The 22,247-nt window shown below is 36.8% G+C and overlaps 1 protein-coding gene across 3 annotated transcripts in view; it reads right to left on the bottom strand.

Annotated features, from left to right (window-relative positions):
* The window catches only part of LOC126342147 (ankyrin-1-like), a 279,165-nt gene that overhangs the window by 34,532 nt on the left and 222,386 nt on the right, over positions 1-22,247 (bottom strand). For all 3 annotated transcript variants that reach the window (XM_050001830.1, XM_050001829.1, XM_050001831.1), the window contains one exon: positions 11,068-11,267. In XM_050001830.1, coding sequence (XP_049857787.1) covers positions 11,068-11,267 — 200 coding nt within the window. The remainder of the gene's footprint in view (positions 1-11,067; positions 11,268-22,247) is intronic.

Genomic DNA, 22,247 nt, shown 5'->3' with positions numbered 1-22,247 from the left:
AAGAAGGAAGGAGGGGCACAGGGAAGGGACAGCAGCCCAAGAAGGAAGAAAGGGCCACAATAGCTTGGGGCCCCATTTGCACCACGCATAATCTCACAAAGGGCCATGAGCCCCAGGGGCACCCCATACACACGTGTAGCCACTGCAAGGCATGCCAATACAACTCACACAACATGGCTTCTCCCCTCTATATCTGTCCACCTCCTTGTCCCCCCTTCCCTTTCTCTGAGCATTCCCTCCAACCCCACTCTCTGCCTATAAACTCCTGCTGTCTCCATCTGTCCACCACCTTCCTCATTCCTTTCTCTGTCCACTTATCCTCCTCCCCTCTCTCACTACCAACCTGCTTCCCTCCTCTCTAATGAGCCATGCCCATCTGCATGTGTAGCCCCTGAAATGCAGGCCCATACTATCCCCACATCATACCTGTTGTGCAAGGCAGTCTACAAATCAGGAGTAGAAAACACTTTTTGGTCAACATCTCCATTCCTAAGGGAGCTAGGAGTTTCTAATCCTCACAGTGATGATTCCTATACAGCAAGTAGTATGTGTACCAAATTTGGTAAAAAGCAATCTAGTAGATTAGGAGGAGATGTTGGACATTAGGGTGTCCCAAAAATTCGAAGTAATTTTTATTTGAACACATACCCTCTTAATTTATTTGTACGATGCCAATACAACTATATGTAAAATTTCAGAATCTTAGGATGTTGGCAACCTGTGCCGACTTGCATTGAAACATGTCAGGTTGGCTGTACTTGGTAAGAAAGGCGAAGGTGTGCGCACTTATGTCGGTATGTTTCTAACACTGTAAGTCTAAACTGTTGTCAGAAAGTGAAAATGTCAGTGGGATTATGTAGTAGTTCTAAAATGGATATATTTTTAATAGGTGTGGTGAAACATCAGATAAAAGATTCGAAACTGCCATCTAATGGACAAGTTCTAGCAGGTTTATTTTATAATATCTGGGAAATGAATTTAACTGTCAATGAAAGTTCGAATCTCACTATTTGGAAATGTATGACCTTTTGGGAAAAGGCGCATATGCCTTCCACATCTGTACCTAATTGTGTGAAGAAATTAATGAACCTATATCAAGTTTAGAGGGAGTTACAAAAAAATGCACAAGAACCCAAAAGGTATTTGAGCAGTGCCGACAAGAGTTTGTCAACAAGTTGGATGATTTCTCCAAAATTGCACATGCCGATGCGCTTCAGCTAACCCATTAGTGCAGGAATTAATTTTTTCGTGATTTTCTTTTTTTTTTAAATGCATTATTATGTCTGTAAAAGGAATAAATTACACAACAAAGTTGTTTTGACAAAAGTCATTACTGCCATTAATGAGATATTTGATGCTGCCATATGGCAATAAGCGCTTTCACTACCTAAATTTATATGGATTACAACTTCAACTAAAATAAGTAGTTTATTGAAATATCTTATTACATATACAATTTTTGTGCAAATATATTATTCAGTCTTCATCATACAATTGATACTTTATAGCACAGGACAAATTTAAGAATGGAGAGGCTTATCTCACTAGGGGTAAGATAGATACTGCCTACAGGAAAATTAGAGAGACCTTTGGGGAAAAGAGAACCACTTGTATTAATATCAAGAGCTCAGATGGAAACCCAGTTCTAAGCAAAGAATGGAAAGCAGAAATGTGGAAGGAGATATAGAGGGTCTATACAAGGGCGATGTACTTGAGGACAATATTATGGAAATGGAAGAGGATGTAGATGAAGATGAAATGGGAGATACGATACTGCGTGAAGAGTTTGACAGAGCACTGAAAGACCTGAGTCGAAACAAGGCCCCGGGAGTAGACAACATTCCATTAGAACTGCTGACAGCCTTGGGAGAGCCAGTCTTGACAAAACTCTACCATATGGTGAGCAAGATATATAAGACAGGCGAAATACCCTCAGATTTTAAGTAGAATATAATAATTCCAATTCCAAAGAAAGCAGGTGTTGACAGATGTGAAAATTACCGAACTATCAGTTTAATAAGTCACAGCTGCAAAATCCTAATACTAATTCTTTACAGATGAATGGAAAAACTGGTAGAATCCGACCTCAGGGAGGATAAGTTTGGATTCCGTAGAAATATTGGAACACGTGAGGCAATACTGACCTTACGACTTATGTTAGTAGAAAGATTATGGAAAGACAAACCTACGTTTCTAGCATTTGTAGAGTTGGAGAAAGTTTTTGACAGTGTTGACTGGAATACTCTCTTTCAAATTCTAAAGGTGGCAGAGTAAAATACAGGGAGCGAAAGGCTATTTACAATTTGTACAGAAACCAGATGGCAGTTATATGAGTCGAGGGGCATGAAAGGGAAGCAGTGGCTGCAAAGGGAATGAGATGACAGGGTTGTAGCCTCTCCCCGATGTTATCCAATCTGTATATTGAGCAAGCAGTGAAGGAAACAAAAGAAAAATTAGGAGTAGGTATTAAAAACCATGGAAAAGAAATAAAAACTTTGAGGTTCGCTGATGACATTGTAATTCTGTGAGAGACAGCAAAGGACTTGGAAGAGCAGTTGAAAGGAGTGGACAGTGTCTTGAAAGGAGGATATACGATGAACATCATCAAAAGCAAAATGAGGACAATGGTATGTAGTCGAATTAAATCGGGTGATGCTCAGGGAATTAGATTAGGAAATGAGACACTTAAAGTAGTAAAGGAGTTTTGCTATTTGGGGAGCAAAATAACAGATGATGATTGAAGTAGAGAAGATGTAATATGTAGACTGGCAATGGTAAGGGAAGCGTTTCTGAAGAAGAGAAATTTGTTAACATCGAGTATAGATTTAAGTGTGAGGAAATCGTTTCTGAAAGTATTTGTATGGAGTGTAGCCATGTACGGAAGTGAAACATGGACGATAAATATTTTGGACAAAAAGAGAATAGAAGGTTTCAAAATGTGGTGCTACAGAAGAATGCTGAAGATTAGATTGGTCGATCAGATAACTAATGAGGAGGTATTGAATAGGATTGGGGAGAATAGGAGTTTGTGGCACAACTTGACAAGAAGAAGGGATCGGTTGATAGGACATTTTCTGAGGCATCAAGGGATCACAAATTTAGCATTGGAGGGCAGCGTGGAGGGTAAAAATCAAAGATGGACACCAAAAGATGAATACACTAAGCAGATTCAGAAGGATGTAGGTTGCAGTAAGTACTAGGAGATGAAGAAGCTTGCACAGGATAGGGTAGCATGGAGAGCTGCATCAAACCAGTCTCAGGACTGAAGACCATAACAACAACAAAACAGTACAATTAATAATCAAAAATCAAACCTTGAACTCAGCATTATTTTACATGCAATGGAATAAAACAGTCAATACACAATCCCATATTACACTTTGAACACATAGTTCTCACAATTGATTTACAGTCCTTGTGTGCACACCTTTTCTTCTTCTTTCCTTCTGTGTGATGGACGAGGTGGTCTGTCTTATCTAACCTAATTGAATCTGATATGCGGCTGTCAGAACACGCCCTTCATGCAGATGGTCTCCCGGCTGCTTTTGGTAAAGCTTGTTGTCTTTCCAAGCACATTGTTGCTACTTCTCTCTTGAAATCAAACTGAGAAATAGTTTAGTTTCTTGCTTTATTATACAAAATCCAACTGTTTTGTATGGCGACTCTAACATCATGTAAAGAGACACCAGTACCATTTCTTGCTTCTTATTGCAATGCGATAGCAAGCTAGATTCTGATCAATCTGATCAGCACCTCCCATATAAGTATTATATTTGGCTACCAGTTTTGGTCTGGGAATCATTATATTTCGCTTTTTTACTTCTGAGAATCTCTTGACTTGGCCAACTTCTTGGGCACCACATGAAGAAGAGATTGTGACAACTGAGTTGTACAGCCACTGCACATACAATAATGGCATCATTCTTCTCTATTCATTTCCCTAATCTTCATCTGTGTCTACATTCGGATCTGGGGGCTCAACAAACACATCACCTTCAATATTGTCATTATAGAGAATCTCTAGCACCCCAGCAAGCGAGAAATCTCTTATAACACAAAAAAGAGAAAATTCGTCCTTTTACTAGCGCCTATGGCAACATCGACGTTCAAACGGCCTAAGTGAACGTAATTTATTTCACAGCAAGCAGTAACCTCCAAAGAATATATATTTGAGTATTTAAAGCACAACCAAACTAAAAAACCAAATTATATATCGTAAGTTACTGTGTAAAAAGTACTTACTCGAACTTATACTCCATTTTTCTTCATCATTCAGCAAACGACGACTTTCATCACTGCTTATGCCGCAGAATTTAAATGTATTGTTAAAACTCTTGCATTGTAGTGATCTTTACAGTCTTGTGGAACGGAATCCAGTGCTGCCAACACTCTCGCTTTGCTGATGTCGTGGAATCAACGATTTTTCAAAACGTGTTACAAACGTTGCCATATGGCAATGCACGACGCTATTGGGTTAATGAAAATAAATGAAGATAAAATCTTTTTACATTGGCAGAGAGAGCCAAGTTGGCCTGGTCACTTAGCTGGAGTGGACAAGAAACTGGCTAATAAAGAGGAAACATTGCGCATCAGAACTATTGAGGAAGAAAACCGACCAAGATTTGTGCTTTTTGAAGTCAATGAAGGCATACGAAAAAAGACATCTCAAAAGCAGCTCTACAGAAGATAAGCCAGCATTTATGGTATTTGGCTGATGAAGTTTCTGTCTTGTCACTGTTTGATGATGATATGGATCTAGAAACAAAAGTAAAAATGGCTGAAAATTTAACCAAAGATAATTTATCAGCTCATGCAAGCCATTACATCCCTTCAAAGGAACAACTTTGTGGTCCATTGTATGGTGAGTTATATAAATGAATAAAGACATTGTTTCTTTAGTTTTCAGTTTACATCACAATTTTGTTAACTGGTTTGCTCTCTCTTAATTACATAAGAAAACATCTATGACTTCATTTCAGTCAGAAGAAAGTCATTGTTCCATCACCTTAAAATTGATGACAGTTTTCTCCATGATTGTCCTGCTATGTGGTCAAACAATGCTTCCTTTCAAGAAACCAGAAAGAAGGTTTCAGCACAGAGAGCAGTGAATGATACAGCTGAAAGAGCTGTGAAGTTGATGCAAGACTTTCACGGTTGAATCTTGGTTACATTGTGTACAAGAACACCGAAAGATTTATCTTGACTGCAGAAAACAAACTTTGAAACAAAAATTTAGAGACTAATGTTAAATAGTTAAATAGTGAAAAAATGTGGTTTGGGCAATTTGGTGTTTTATTTACCAAACAGTCATTAAGTTCCAGAATCCCTCCATTCCCACATAGTAAAAGTTTTCAAATCTCATGTTTAATGTCAACTCGGCACTTGTTATAATAATTTAATTGTAATAGTATTTAGTATGTGAATTATTAAGGTCAAACAGAAAAAAAGAGAGGATATGTGTTTTCGATTTCATGAAAAAAAATTACCCATTATATCTTGGGACACCCTACTGGACATACATACATTTATACATTCTATTTTATGTATGTAACAACTGGATTCTTCACATCACTGGGTAAGTGATTTTTAAGCTTGAATTCTGTGCTCCTGTCTTTGTCATGCATATATAATGCAAAAATGATCTGCAGAACATAGAATTAACTATCTATCTGATAATCTTAGCTATGAATAGGCAGCCAATAATTAGAATTCAAATTACTCAGATTCTTCATAAGTACAAATAGATGTAAAATGATGAAACGACTGAACATACATGCCAATTATATAAAAAATGAAATTTTGTAAAAACTATAAGTTGCCTCCTGAAATGGTATGGAAATCAGACCTGAAAAATCTGAACCGGAAGAAATATTGAAGAGAGAAATTGACATATGTTTAGTCCTTAGAGGGGAGAACGCATGCTGTGTGAGTTGTATTGGCATGCCTTCAACTGTTCTGCCAGGAGGAGGAGCCACTGGCTCCACCAAAAGCTTGTGAAAGTTAAACCTTTTGTGTGTATGTCCTCCTGCTGCTGCTTGGTGAGTAGATTTTTTAATCTATCCACTTGCATTAAACTTTTAACACAGTATTATATGTTCTGATGAATAGGTTATGACTGAATTTTAAGTTTTCAAACTTTGTCAATAATTATGCAAAATATTAAAAACCTAATTTTTGTTGCCGCTGTCTTCCTGACACTATGGTAGGAACTGGAACTGTCATAAAAATATGTTCAAAAGGAATCCAACACCTGTCTGCCAAATGTGGCCAATGAAGTGATCTTGATGGTCCTACTGGTGCCATGAAGTTCACAAATACATCACCTTCATCCTAAGTACCATTTGTCATCATAAACAGCAATAACATAGCAACCTGGTTGTATGTTGCTGCTTTTGCTTCTGGATCCTGAGTCAGACACACTGTGAAGACACATGTTGTGTATGAACCTTTAGTTATAACCGGACATTCTACTCATCTGCACATTGTCAGAGTCTGCTGGAGAGAAGTGATGATGACTCCTTATGCCTGCAATAGTTTTAACGTGTTCTAGTCTGCTTTTTAGCAACTCTTTGACTGATTTCACCTCATCTTTCAAAACATAGAATGATTGTATGCCAGAGATATTTTTCTGTACCCAGGTAAATAATTGAAAAGGTGTTAGAATGTGACCTTCTGTAGGGTGCTGCAGACTAGCTCGTGATGTCATGCGCTTAATGGTAGCATACATTTTTACCATGACTTGTTGCGAAAAAATTCCATTCTGCATGAATCTGAAAATCAAGGTAATGCATGCATAAATTTTTGAGATTTTTACAGTTTTTGTACTGACTAGCTGCCCCATCACTGAAGTATTTCACAAAATGTATGTAAGGCAGCTTCTTTTTCCACATATGCCATGACAGTGTGAATGTGGGCATGAACTGCAATGGCATCATGAATTAAACAGTCACTAAAAATGCACAGGTTCACGACAGACACATCACCTGATTCACCTCTATAGTAAATTGCAAATGGCTGGAGAGTTGCTTGACTGTTGTCTCAATGATATCCTTGGATGGCATCTTGAACTAAAAATGCATAATTTTCAGAAAAGTCTAGTATTACTATAATTTCATCTTGTTTCAAATTATCCTTACAAAACTGGAGATAAGCCGATTGTGCTGTTGCTGGGAAGCTGTGTGTCATCAGTTTGTTCATTTTTTGACAACACATTTCAACAAAATCTTCCACTGTACTTTGCTTCGTTTCAAGACTTGTGCGATCCATGTGTGTCCATGTTTTTAAGAAAGAAATTCATCCTCATCCATAAAGAGTTCACCATACATTTTGTTATTCATGTGTTCTGCAAGATTTGCCTTACCAGGACACTTTCCACACCTGTGTATCATGTACTGGTAGGAACTGATGTCACACACTAGCAGCTTCATTGCACCTTTGTAATCCAGACCAGAATCCTTTATAGCAGCAAACATCAGCTTAGCATTTTGGTGGGTCTCACATACACAAACATTGTGTGTGCCCCCTGCACTTACAGGCACAACCCATTTTGGCAGAAGATTGAAAAAAGATGATAAATCTATTTTGGCATTAGGATACTTTTCCTTGAATTCTACATATAGTTCTGATATGTTCCATAGCAACAGTCTGCAACTGTACACATACATTTCCCATTTTCACCATTACATAGTCTTTTTTTCCAGCCATTATTTGGCTGTAGTCATTATTTTCATAAAATTCAGACACTAGCGCCTTTATTTCTGAACTCAATTGCTTACCCTGAGCCTGCTGAAGTTGTGGAAGCACTCCTTGGGTTGCTTTTATTTTCCTAGCTTGCTTTACTGTATATGTAGAAACATTGAATTCCTTTGCAGTGTAGTCAATAGACCAGTTGGAAGGTGCAAGGGTAAGAATTGCTACTTTTTTCTGACGTGTGGATATGGCACATTTTTCTTTCAAATCATGCACAATTTTGTCCAAATCAGAGCATTTCTGGCATGATTTCCTGTTCCTTTGGAGCAGATAGTTATTCCTCTTCCACCATTAGTGTGTCAGATATTTTGTGTTTTAATTCCATTTGAGCTTCTTGTAGCTTTTTCTTCCATAGCTGGGCCTGTCTCTTTTCCCAACTTTGTGTGTCTTCATGGGAAACAAACCAAGAGCAGTCACTGAAGTATTTAACTGCTCATCCACTGTGGTTGTAGGGGGCTGATACTCTTTGTCACTGTCATGTAAATTGTCAGAATATTCTTCATTTTTAGCAGTGTAACACACCTGGAACATAACTTTTGTCCTGGTGTCATGTTAAGTCCCATGCACTGATTCACTTTCAATACTGATTTTATATCAATTTCTCTGAGGCTACACTTCACTGTCTTCTTATGAATCCGAAATAGATCGAAACAACTTCTTTGTAGGAAAGAATACTTATCCAGAAACACTTTCACATGGTGATAACAAACACTAAAGTATCCTGGAACTGTACTTCTTGTGCCCACAGAGTGTATCCCGGATCTACATACCATCTTGGTCCGGTTCATCCAGATCATACAGTACAAAGCAAATCCCACATTTTGTTCCATGTGTTGTTTTATGACATTAAGATGTTTGTGCTCTACCAGTACTGCAACTTGTTTGAACAAAAGCACCACTAGTACACTCTTCTGCCTCCATAATGACTTTCCACAACAGTACTGACCAGTCTGAACTAGAATCTTAATAACATGAGTAACCTGTAATTGTTGTTTCTTTCCTTTGTTGTTCCTGCCTACCAATGACTCATTCTGTCCGTGAAAACTACCATTGTTTAACTTTCTGTTACTAATGGTTCCCAACAATTGCTGCAGCTTTATCTGAAACAAGCTGTCTGCATCATCACTATTTCTTGCTAAATCGTGTTAAAAGAAATGTGACCTAATACATCTCTGTCAACTTTTATTGTACACAAATGCCTTGCAATGTTGTTGTTGTTGTTGTTGTTGTTGTGGTCTTCAGTCCTGAGACTGGTTTGATGCAGCTCTCTGACACTTGCAATTTTGCCACATATTATATTATAGTGTACTTATGCAGTGTTTGAAATTTGGCTTGGATATCACTTGCCCCTTTTGTGCTACCACACTTAGAAAAATCCATGTTTTTCACATAATTTTTCAAATTTTTGTATTTTTGTGTGCATGTAACTTTGTTTGTGTAACTGATATGGGCAAGATGAGTTATGCGTGTATTTAGGCCACATTAAGCTTACCACAAAAAAATTTATACCCTTTTTGAGTGAATTATATTTGGTATAGAGGTCAGCTACAATATGTACCTTTTAACGTATTACATTTTTTTAATCACATTCATAGGGTGTGTTCTCTAAGTGGACTGTGCGGAATAGTTCCAAAGTTATTAAGACCTGAAGTTGGGTCTGAAGATAGATTGCCAGTTGCGGGTTGCAATTACTGGGTCATGTCACCTTCTTTCACAAGCCATAATTCTGGAACTAATTGTCAGAGGAACTTAGAATTTTGTACGTGAGTGTTCCACACTTGATAGCATTCGTGTGCTAAATTTCAGCAAATCTCAGACTATCAGCTGGAACATTTTCTCAAATCGGTTGAGTTAACATGGAATGACCCCATTATTATAAGTAAAAAGTTTGCATTCCAACCAGGAAGAAACACTCTGGATGCAGAAAATAACTTTATTGAAAAGATATGCAAAGAATTAGATCAAAGGAGTAAGATCATAAGCATCTTCTGTGATCTTACAAAAGCATTTGATTCCCTGAATAATGCCTTACTTACCTACAAATTATATACATATGGCATTAAGGATAGTGCTCTGAAATGGCATACATCATACTTGCACAAAATGGAATACAGTATCAATTTGTGCCTCAAGGGTCAATTTTGGGGCCAATACTGTCCATATTCTATGTAAATGATTTACCCGTAAATACAAATTCCCCGTAAATTCTGTCTGCAGATGATACTTCTGTTTTAATTGAAGATGATGATCAGAAAAAATTCCAAGTTCCATTGTGAGCAAACTGGATACCCTATATAAATGGTTCCAGTTAAATGGGTTGAAACTGAGCATTGCAAAAATCCACATGGTACGTTTCAAAACCAAACATTCAAAATATGTGAAACTCAAAATACAATGTAACAATCAAATTCCTAGGACTAAATATGGACAAAAAGTTAAGCTGGAATGCATGTATTGACTTCCTATTAAGCAAACTAAGCAGTTTTTCATTTGCAGTGCAAATACTAGCAAACCCTACTGACATGAGTGCATCAAAAATGGCATATCATAGTTATTTTGAATCTGTCATTAGATATGGTATCATTTTCTGGAGATGTTCAAATAGTTCTTGAACACAAAAACTGTAGATGAAAATTATGAGATAAATGTGTACTGCACAGCAAACAGAAACTTGTCGTGTATTATTCTGCAAATTGCAAATCCTAACTGTTCCCTCCATACACAATGATGAAGTTATAATCCACCGACATAGCAGACAAAAATCATCTGAAGACAATCATTTTAACCAAGCATACAACACAAGAAATAAAATGAATTTTATACTGCCCACAAACAAACTGAAGTCATATGCATGGGCTCCACAGTATTGGGAACGACAAAATATAACAAGTCAATGGGCAAAAACATTTTTAATAAGAAGTCAGAGATTCTAAAAATAAAACTACAGCAGATTCTGTGGGAGAAATGCTACTGTTTAGCTGAAGAATTCCTGTCTATTAACATCAGGTGTCCTATGTGTATGGTGAAATTTTACCATGATTTTGATGTGTCTTCCATACCTGAATCAAATGATTTAGGTTATGTGTCTTATAGAGACTAATACACCACAATTCACAATAGGTCTTCGTAATTTGACCTGAACAGAGAAGTAAAAACAGTTGAATATAATTTTGTGGAGGTGCCTAAAAGATCTAACTGAACTAGCAGGCTGTCAACATTAGTGTACATTAATTACAATTTTAACCAACAGTTGTGTTTCATTCATCATAGCAACACATAAAACTAGTAATTGCTTTCCATTGCTTTAAAAGTACATACCTGATCTTCTACATTTCCTCCAAATCTGTGACATGATAACACTTTTTGAGAAACCAAGTTCAAGAACTACATCCAACATATTTTGAAGTGCAGGCTTTGAAGAACGTTGGTCTCCTTCTTCTAGTTCTGCATCATAGATTGCTGACAGCAATGTATCAGGGTCACATTTTCTGCATGCAGACATCAGCAACCTGATCAACCTGAATAGCAAAGTAAATGGGAACATTAAGAAAAGTATGATGGAATGACACTCTGTTTAAATGTTACTACTCCTTGAAATTTAAGGACAAACAGCATAAAATTTTAACTGACCTTACAGCAGACATTATCAACCATATAACCCCTAATGTAATAGAGAATACTCAATTTAGCAATTTAGTGGAATATACTGCAATATACTACTTATGAGTGGTCAATCGTAATTTCATCTGTTAACACTGCCCATGGAAGGAGCTACTGGCTACAGTCATTTCCAATTGTCACAGATTTAAATTCTCACAGGACTTTTAGCAAGCATTTTTGAGCAAATATAGTGCTACTAAGCTTGATAAGTGATATTATCTCATACTGAATGCAGAATAACATGTTAGTGCAGCTTCTAATAACTCTCAACCTGAAATTTTAGCACTGTTGTTGTTGTGGTTTTCAGTCCGAAGACTGATTTGACACAGCTCCCCATGCTAGTCTAGCTCATATAAGCCTATTCATCTCTGCATCATTACCACAATCTATAGTCACACAGGTTAGCTGCGCGGTCTGAGGTGCCTTGTCATGTTCCGCGCAGCTCCCCCCGTCAGAGGTTCGAGTCCGCCCTTGGGCTTGAGTGTGTGTGTTGTCCTTAGTGTAAGCCTAGGGACTGATGATCTCAGCAGTTTGGTGCCATAGGAATTCACCACACATTTCCAATTTTCACAGTCCACATCAATTTGAAGCTGCTTACTGTATTCATTCATCTCTTGGTTTCACTCAATGATTTTTACTCCCCCCATCCCGATACTTCCCCCCTTTACCAAACCGCCTGTTCCTTGATGCCCTAGGACATGTCCTATCAATCAACCCCTTCTTTTAGCAAAGTTTTGCACTAAATTTCTATTTTCTCCAATTCAGTTCAGTACCTTGTCCTCTGTTATTCAATCTACCCATCTAATATCAGCAGCCTTCAATAGCACCACATTTGAAAACTCCTATTCTCTTCTTGTTTGAACTGTTTATCCTCCACATTTAATTTTAATACAAGGCTACACTTCATTCATATACCTTCAGAAAATACTTCATAACACTCAAAATTGTATTCAATATTTACAAATTTACCTTTTTCAGAAATGATTTTCTTGTCATAGGAACTGTATTTTACATCCTCTCTACTTCGGCCATCATGTTATTTTGCAGCTCAAACAGCAATACTCATCTACTACACTTAGTGTCTTATTGCAACTCAAATTCCCTCAACATATGTTTAATTCAGCTACATTCCATTACCTTTGTTTTACTTTTGTCTGTGTTCACATTATAATCTCTTTCAAGAAACTATCCATTCTGTTCAACTGTTCTTCCAAGACCTTTGATGTCTCTGACGGAATAACAATGTCATCTGCAAACCTTCATCTTTCCAATCCACTGTTGGGATTTTCCGCTATAGCTCCAATGTCTGACACATTTCCGTTACTGTGCTTTCTGTCGAGATACACTGCTCAAATTTTGCTAGGTGCTTGGCAGCACTTAGTAGGAAGATCTGGTGACTCAAATCACGTTACATTTTCTCATGTCTAGTAGGATAATCTCCGATAGAAAATATGTCAGTGGTGATGATATTGCCAGGTGGCTTTCTGAAGATGCTGAAGACAAAGGATTTAATACTGAAAGTGACTGGGAAGAAACATCCAATGTGTGCAGTGTTCTGTGGGATAGTGAATCAAAATCTACTGGTGCAGTGGAAAGTGGTGAAAAGAAACAATCTGTAGCACATACCTGGAAAGTATACTTGGATGCTGATGGTGATTGCATGATGTTTTCTTTTTCTGTCATACAACCAGGTTTCACCATTACTCATGGTGTTTGACCAAAATCCAATATTTCCAACTCTTATTCACTGAGAACTTTATTAGAGACTTTGTGAATGCTAAAAATATGTATGGTGAAGAAAAGATACAGAAAGTCACTCAATTTACAAAATGGTCTATGTGGCACTCATTGAGGGATGTTTCATTAGAACAATGGAAGGTTTTTCTGAGTGTAATATTGAACATGGACTTGAATTTGAGAGCAGAATTAGTTGATTATTTTACAGAAGACTGGCTAGAACAAATTCAATGTACGGTACCAAAATGAAATGGGCTATGGACAAGAGCATTACAGGGTTTAAAGAAATCCTATGAAGTAGGGTTCACAAGTTTTCTTTCTGCATGATTCAGAAAATGGTCATGTTTTTTCTCACATTCGATATTATGGAAAGACAAATACAGGAAGACAAGTCAGCTAGGCATGAAATTCAAATTGAAAGAAGAGAGCAAGACCATCGTTGTCTGACACCAAGGGAAACTAAATGAGAAGGTGCATTTTATAATGCAAAATAAGAAGAAAATCAAGCAAGGATAGCAAGGTTTGCAGCACACACAAGGAAAAAGAAGGAAGCAGAGAAACAATTTTCTGTTGTGAAACATGCAATAGTAAGCCTGGTCTCCACTCTGAAGAATGTTTTAAGAAGTAAAATACAGAAAAAATTATAAACAACCACAAACAAAAATACCATATGTAGTTTTAAAAACTGGTGTAAAGGAAAATAAAGATGTTCACCTGACCTCAAACTGGATTAATGTTTTCTAGACAGAAGCATAATAACCTGTAATCCATCACATCCTTATCCGGGTAAAATAAGTAAGAGTTAGGGAGAATGCACAGAGTAGAAAAATTGGGTTGGAAAGGGTTTATATTTTTATTTCTCCTCCCTTAACTTTAATTAACTCTCCGAATTTCTCCTTGGTTTCATTTACTGTTTGCTCATAGTACAGACTGAATAACACTGGGGATAGACTACAACCATGTCTCACTCCCTTCTCAAATATTGCCATGATTTAATTTTTTTTTTATGACAAATATAACAACAGTTTGGTTTCAGAAGAAGTTGTAAATAATTTTCTGCTCCTTGTATTCGAACATTATGAATTACATTGAAGAAAACAATCTATTGACACACAGTCAGCAAGGAACTGGAAAATATCATTCTTGTGAAATACAGCTATCTTTTCATTTACATAAAGTAATGAGTGTTATCGACAAGAGATCTTCAAGTGATTTCATTTTTCTAGATTTCCTAAAGTTGTTAGACACCATTTCTCACCAGCAGCTTTTAATCAAACTCGTGCCTATGATTGATATACCTGTGCAACTAGATTTGTGATTTCCTATCAGAAATGTCACAGTTTGCAGTAGGATGGATCCTTTCAAAGGGCACAGCCAATTTCCTACCACATCCTTAACAAATAATCTGGGCATGTGCTTTATCTCTAATGGACTCATTATCAACAAGACATTAATCCTAATCTTTTTTTCTTCTAGTTCGCAATAATTAACAGAAAGTCATAGCATCGAATAAAACTGAAGTGTTACCCAAGAAGGAGTTATAAACCCTCTGCTGTATAGACCCTAACCTATACAATTAATTTTGGAAACAATCTGAGCAGCTCTCTTAGATTGTTTACAGATGATGTTTACCATTAGTAAAATCATCAGAAGATCAAAACTAACTGCAAAATAATGTACACAAGATACCTGTAGGGTGTGGGAAGTGGAAATTGACTCAAAATAGTGAAAAGTGTGAGGTCATCCAGATGAGTAATAAAAGGAATCTGTTAAATTAGAGTTACACAATAAATCACATAAATGAACAAGTGCAACTGGAATGATCACAATGAAATGTTGTGGGGAAGGCAAACCAAAGCTTGCATTTTATTGGTGGAACACTTAAAAGATGCAACAGAACTTCTAAAGAGACTGCCTTTACTATGCTTGTTTGTCCTCTTCTGCAGAAAATACTATGTGGTATGGGATCCTTACCAGACAGAAAACTGACAGAGGACATTAAAAAGTTCAGAGAATGGCAGCTCATTTTGTATTATTGCAAAGTAGAGAAGAGAGTGTCTCAGATATGATATGCAAATTGCAGTTGCAATCATTAAAACCAAGGCGTCTTCCATTGCAGTGAGAGCTCTTCATGCAATTTCAATCATAAACTTTCTCCTCTGAATGTAAAAATATTTTGTTGATGCCAGCTTACATAGAGAATAATTATCACTGTAATAAAATACTAGAAATCACAACTTGCAATGAAAGATTTAAGTATTCCCTTTTCCTATGCACTGTTCAGGGTGGAACTGTAGAGAAATGATCTGAAGGTGATTCAGTAAATGTCCTGCTAAGCACTTGAATGTGAGTTGCAACACAGTCATGTAGGTAAAGATATAAATGTATTTTACCCTACTACCTGCAAAATTTCATAGTAGTCCAGTGAGCACTGTCAAAAGCTTTCGCTAAATCAAAAGATATTATAAATGTGGATTTGCCTTTCTTCAACCTGCCTTCTAGGATAGATCATAGGGTCAAGTTCTGCCTTGCATTTTTCTGCAACTTTCTGGGACCCAAACTGACCTTCCTCAAGCAACCATGACTTATTAAAGTGATGGTTCAGAAGTATTCACACTTGTCAGCATTGCTTTCTTGCCAGTCTGATATATCTTGTACAGATAGTGGAATAATTTCGTCATGGCTGACTCTCCCAAAGATCTCAGTAATTCTGAGGGTATGTTATCTATTCCTGGGGATCATTTCCACTTAGGTCTCTCAGTGTTTGCAAATTCTTCTCGCAGTTTCATATCTACCATCTAATCTACAGCTACTACCTCTCCAATTTTTATAACATATTGCTGAAGCTTGTTTCCCTTATACAGACTCCATATATATATTTCTTCCTCCTTCGAACTTACCCTTTCTTGCGTCGTCCTGCCTTTCTATCTGAGCTCCTGATATTCATACAGCTGCTTCTCTTTTCTCCAAAGATTTCTTTAACTTTTTGTATATGTGGAACCTATCTTTTGCCTCATTATACAGGCTCCTATAGTTTTGTATTTGTCTTCTAGCTTTTCTTGCTTTGCCATTTTGCACTTTCTGTCTCATTTTTTAAAGTTTGTGTTCTATTTAGCCTGCTACATGCAGCATTTTTTATTTTCTCCTTTCTTCAATGAAATTCAGTACATTTTGTGCTTTCCAGAGTTTTCTAGAAGGCCTTGTGTTTCTACCTATGTGATCCACTGCTACCTTCCCTATTTCATCTCTCAAAGCTAACCATTTTTCTTATATTGTTTTCCTTTCCTCTGTTCACTCCAACATTGCCTAATACTACTACTGAAACTCTCAACAATCTCTGGTTCCTTTAATTTATCCAGGTCCCACCTCTCTGATTTCCCAACAATTTCAATCTGCAGTTTATAACCAATAAATTATGCATGAATTCCACATTTTTCCCTGAAAATATTTTACAGTGCAAAAAAGGGTTTCAAAATCTCGTGTCTTATCATTATATATTCAATCTTAAACCTTACAGTGTCCCTAAGTATCTTCCACATATGCAACATTCTTTTACAATTATTATAACGATGATTAAATTGTGCTCCTTGTAAAATTTACCTGGTGGTTTGTTATCCACCGTCCATATTCTTAAGTGTGTTGGAAAAATTGTGTTTAAGTGTCTAATGTTGCCATTGTGGTGAATAGGAGAATTACTTCTGTGTCTGTTGTTATGTTTAAGTTTCACAGAAATATTTGCTGGTGCAGCTACAATCAAGCCAAGTGCACCACAGTGTCAAGTTGGGTGATTTTGTGGTGATGTCTGAGATTATTTTGGCAGTGTGACTGCAGGTTTGTCACTGCCTGAGTCCACCTCACACCAATACAATGCAGGGTATCTCTGAAAGCTTAGTGTACTTTTAATAATAATAAATACTCATCAATATGATCAAAGTCTTCACCATTACAGTTGGTAGTGGATGTTTACTGTAGTTTAATGATTCAATTATAGGACATTAACAATACACCCCTGATACCAATACAGATTGTTTCTCATAGATAATAAATCAGAATCTCTCCACCTTAAACAAAAACAACTGAATTTAGCATAGCATAATAGATTTCAAAGTGCATAAAATGTCACTGTATGTAAATATTATCTCTGGTTAACAGGTATTCACTTCATCAATGTATAAGTATAATCAAATAACTGTTCATTCACTTGTGATAAAGGTGATAAAAAAATATTATAGAATTGTGATATTCCAGCAATTTCCTCTTTCATTCCTTTCTTCCAGTCCATGTTCTTCTACAATTTTCCTCTTTTCCTTTTCTTACTAATGAATTCTAGTCACTCATCACAATCAAATTTTTATCTCTCTTAACTACCCAATAATTTTGTTTATCTCACCATCACACATTCTTTCAATCTCTTCATCATCTGTGGAGCCAGTTCGAATATAAATCTGTACTTTTGTGGTCTTTGCTTCATATATCTTGGCCATGGTAACACATTCACTATGTTGTTCATAGTAGTTTACTCACACTCATATTTTCTTGTTCATTATGACGCCTACTCTTGCATTACCCATATCTGATTTTATGGTAACAAACCTGTGCTGATCTGGCCAGAAGTCTTATCCCTTCTGCCACTTCACTTCAGTAATGAGTTAATAAAGCCACTGCAACATTTAATAAACAGCTCTTTCAGACAGGGGTCATTTCCTAACTTGTTAAAGTCACTGAAATAAGACCAGTGCATAAAAAAGGAAAAACTATTGACGTACAAAATTATTGGCCTATTTAATTGACATCAGAACTTAGTAAGTTGTTGGAAAGGCTATTTCGTGATCAAATGGAATCATTTTTCTCTAAGTACAATATATTAAAAAGTTCTCAACACGGTTTTAGGAAGGGCAAGTCTACAATAAAAGTCATAGCCACATTTATTCAAGCAGTATTGAATAAACTTGATGATGGAAACAAACTTATTGGCACCTTTCTAGACCTATCTAAGGCTTTCGATACTGTAAATCACTCCATTCTTCTACATAAGTTGGAAACTTATGGGGTCAGAGGAGTGGCATTAGATTTGTTAAGATTGTACCTTGCTGACAGGAGACAATATGTTAAGTTGTATCATACAGCCGGGGGACTTCTACAAACAGTAAAATCATCTTATAAAATTCTTAACTGTGGAGTCCCTCAGGGAAGTATTATTGGGCCTTTTCTGTTCACTGTGTACATCAATGATATAATAATTCCAAAAAATGCAGACCTTTGAATTATTCCGACGACACCTCGGTAATAAGCTGGGGCCCTACAAAACAGCTAGCAGTGCAAAATAATATGAAGAACACTAGCCTCATCACAGAATATATGACTAAAATAAATTGGCATTAAATAAGGAAAAGACCATTCTAATGGAGTTTATGCTAAATTACAAATCAAGATAAGTGGATACTGAGCAAGGTTATCAATTGCAACAATTAATAAACATAAATTTCTGGGTATTATAGTTGATGAACATCTTACATGGAAGGAGCACATCAGCTACATGTGTAAAAAAAATCTCGTGTGATACCTACCTGCTAAAACACCTTTCTAGCATAATAGCGTCACCATTCTTAAGACAAATATATTTTGGTATTATACACTCCCACCTAAAATACGGTATTGAGACTTGGGGCGGGGCACCAGCGGTATATAGGGATAGGGCTTTTAGAGCCCAGAATAGAGCAATTAGGATAATAGCGAATATTAGTAAATGTCAATCCTGTAGAGAATACTTAATTAAGCATAATATACTAACAGTGTATTCATTATATGTTCTAAGGACTATGCTGTTTGTAAAAGAAAATATGGAGCACAGTATAATAAATAGTGATATGCATAGTTATAATACAAGGAAGAAAGAGGATTACCACATAAAATTCAGAAATAAAAAAGAAACTGATCATAATCCATTTTCTGCTGGAAGATTTTTTTACAACAGACTGCCAAATACCATAAAAATGTTAAAAGAAAACATATTTAAAATAAAATTAAAACAGCTGTTAATTGCTAAATGTTTTTACTCCATCAAGGATTTTTAATGTTGTATGTACTTTATTTCTACTACTAAACTATTATTATTGTTCATGTATGTACTGACTGACTATGTCCACGACTGTAAAAGTTATTATGGACAAATAAACCATTATTATTACTATTATTATTATTATTATTATTATTATTATTATCTAACTTTAACCCATCCATTTCTCTTTTTAAATTTTCTAACCTACCTACCTGATTAAGGGATCTAACATTCCATGCTCCAATCTGTAGAACACATTTTGTCTTTCCTGACAAAGACATCCTCCTGAGTAGTGCATACTCAAAGATCTGAATGATAAACCATTTTATCTTCAGATAATTTTAACATACAAAATTTCATCATCCTAAAGCCACGTAGCAGAGCTGCAGTTTCCCCTTGCTTCCAGCCATCCACAGTACCAGTGCAGCATGGGCACAATGACTAATGTTACAAGACCAGACCTGTCAATCGCCCAGACTGTTGTCCCTGCAACTACTGCAAACATGGCTGCCCCTCTTCAGGAACCATGGATTAGTCCAGCATCTCCACAGATACTCCTCTGATGTGGTTGAATCTATGACACAGCTAGCTGTATTGTTAGCCACAAGCCATCCCACCTTAGTAAGATCCATCGTTCGTGGAGGGATTTTACCAATATTTGTGTGAATAAAGAGAATCATATGGAGAACTGATTTCCCTGACAAAATCACTATTTGTAATTACTAACACCACTCAAAAACATTACTGTGTCAGCACCATCTATCCATACACTGCAGAGAGCTTGAGGCATATATTTTGTATCAGCAGATACAGCCATAAGTGAATCCAAAACAGCTCCCTGTGTAATACCACCTCTGGATATTTAAAATTCACATTCCACATTGTCAAATGCATCATAATCTTTTACAGAATTTACTAAACCTTCAAGAAAAGATCAACATTGTCCAAGAATACGAGAAAAATGAAAACTAAATATAAAATAAAAACTCATATAAAAAGGCTTTTGACGTGATATTTAGTGAAAAGACAGTACTGAGATGCAGCCATAAATACACTGAATACAATTTCATAAAAAACAAGCAATTGTTCAGGAAATGTATATACAGTCTTTCCCACAGGAAACGTGACTGACTTCTATAGTTGGGTAATTAATGCCATCTGTGTATGGATGAATGAATTGACTAACATAGTATTTTAAGTACCTTCCACTTTAAATTTAACAGTGCTGGCATCACAGACTGCTCAAAATAACATATACTTTAACAGTCAGTTTTGAACTTTGGTTGTGAAAGGAGCAAAGGAGCAATATATGAATATCAAGTTTTGTTTTCAGTTGGGTAAAAGTGGCACAGACACTTTTGAAACAATACAGACTGTTTATGGTAGTGAAGCAATGAATTGTAAAAATGTTTTTAACTAGTATTCACAATTTTGTGATAGAGAAAGCAGTGAAAATGATCCATGTCCAGTAGCATCATCGACAATATGAGTCAACTATTCAGGAAGTGGCTGAAATGCTTGGAGGTGTTTATTGTGTACCTACAAGGTTAACTGATGAGCTCACTCGAATTCCTAAAACAACAATTCATAACACTCTAACTGCGAATTTCATCACTTTGGGCTCCTCTCACTCAATGATGATCAAACAGATTGCAGAGTCGAACATTGCAGAGACATGAAAAGATCAACTGCCAGGGACTTCATGTCTTGCATTGCAGCATACAGTGAAACATATCAACAAAAATAATTAATTTTTGAAAATATAATGTAGCTGGATAGAAAAAATATATATACTGATCAAGCAATGGCAGGAGAACACACATTCAAAGGTATTTAAATTTGCAACCTTTCAGAACCTGTGGCTCCTTCTCCTGGCGGAAGGGATGAAGGGGAAGGAAAAGGTCAAGGAAATGTGGAGAGTTTAGAGAAGTCACGTAGAACACTATGTCAGGAGAGACTCACTGAATGGGATGAGAAGGAAAGACTGATTGCTGGGGACTGCTCCAACTAAGATTTGGAAAACAGAAAGCTTATTACAGCTGGAAGACAAATATGCAAGATAGATATTACTGCAAAACATAATCCAGAAGTTAACAAGAGTGAAGAGCTAAGTGTATAGTATGTCATAGAGATGGAGGGGGGAGAGGGTAATAGACAAGTCAGAAAATAAAAGAAAACCAAAAGAGAGTAAAGAATGGAATAGTTACTGTGAAGAAATGCTGAGACTGAACAAATTAACATAAATTAAGGCCATGTGGGTGGAGACAACTAAGGACATGTAACACCTGTGGAGTTCCAAGAAACTAGTGTCTGGGGGAAGGTGGCATGTGTGATGAAACAGGCATCAAGGTCATGACTGTCATTTTGTAAAGCAAGCTCTGCAACAGGATATTGTGTGTTGCCAATATACACCTGCTGCCTATGTCCATTCATCCTAACTGATAACTTGGTAGCAGTGATGCTGATGTAAAAGGGTGAACAGTATTTACATAACAGCTGGAATATGACGTGTCATTCATAGGTGGCCCTGCCTGTTGATAACATATGTTATGCCAATTACAGGGCTGGTGTTGTGGGTGGTAGGAGTGTGCACAGGGCAAGTCTTATAGTGGGGACAGTCACAGGAGTAAGAGCCACATGTAAGAAAATGGGTGCAGAAGGAAAACAGGGTCTAACAAGGATATTGCGGAAATTGGGAGGGCGATGAATATCAGACAGAATGGACCTCATTTCAGTCGTATTGGCCACTATCTGGTCGGCCACACTTTCAAATACGTGCACTGCCAGTTATGCCACCGCATTTCCTACAGCCACCACCAAAGCATGAGGATGCTGCCATGAACAATTATGCTGCTACCAATGAGATGCAAGTATCCCTTCTGAAGCTCCAGCAGCAGGTGTACTTAAGTGTGAACATTCATGCACAGAGCCCATTTTGTGTGTTTACCAGTTGAATAACATTTAAGGACTTTCGTACAGGCCAGAGCTCTACATCTCCTGAATAGACACTGTACTGAAGAGTGACAGATTTATAAATCTTTCA

Source organism: Schistocerca gregaria, chromosome 1, assembly GCF_023897955.1.
Source record: "Schistocerca gregaria isolate iqSchGreg1 chromosome 1, iqSchGreg1.2, whole genome shotgun sequence".
Classification (NCBI taxonomy): domain Eukaryota; kingdom Metazoa; phylum Arthropoda; class Insecta; order Orthoptera; family Acrididae; genus Schistocerca; species Schistocerca gregaria.
The sequence above is the reverse complement of the archived record's forward strand: the minus strand, read 5'-3'. Positions and strand labels throughout refer to the sequence as shown.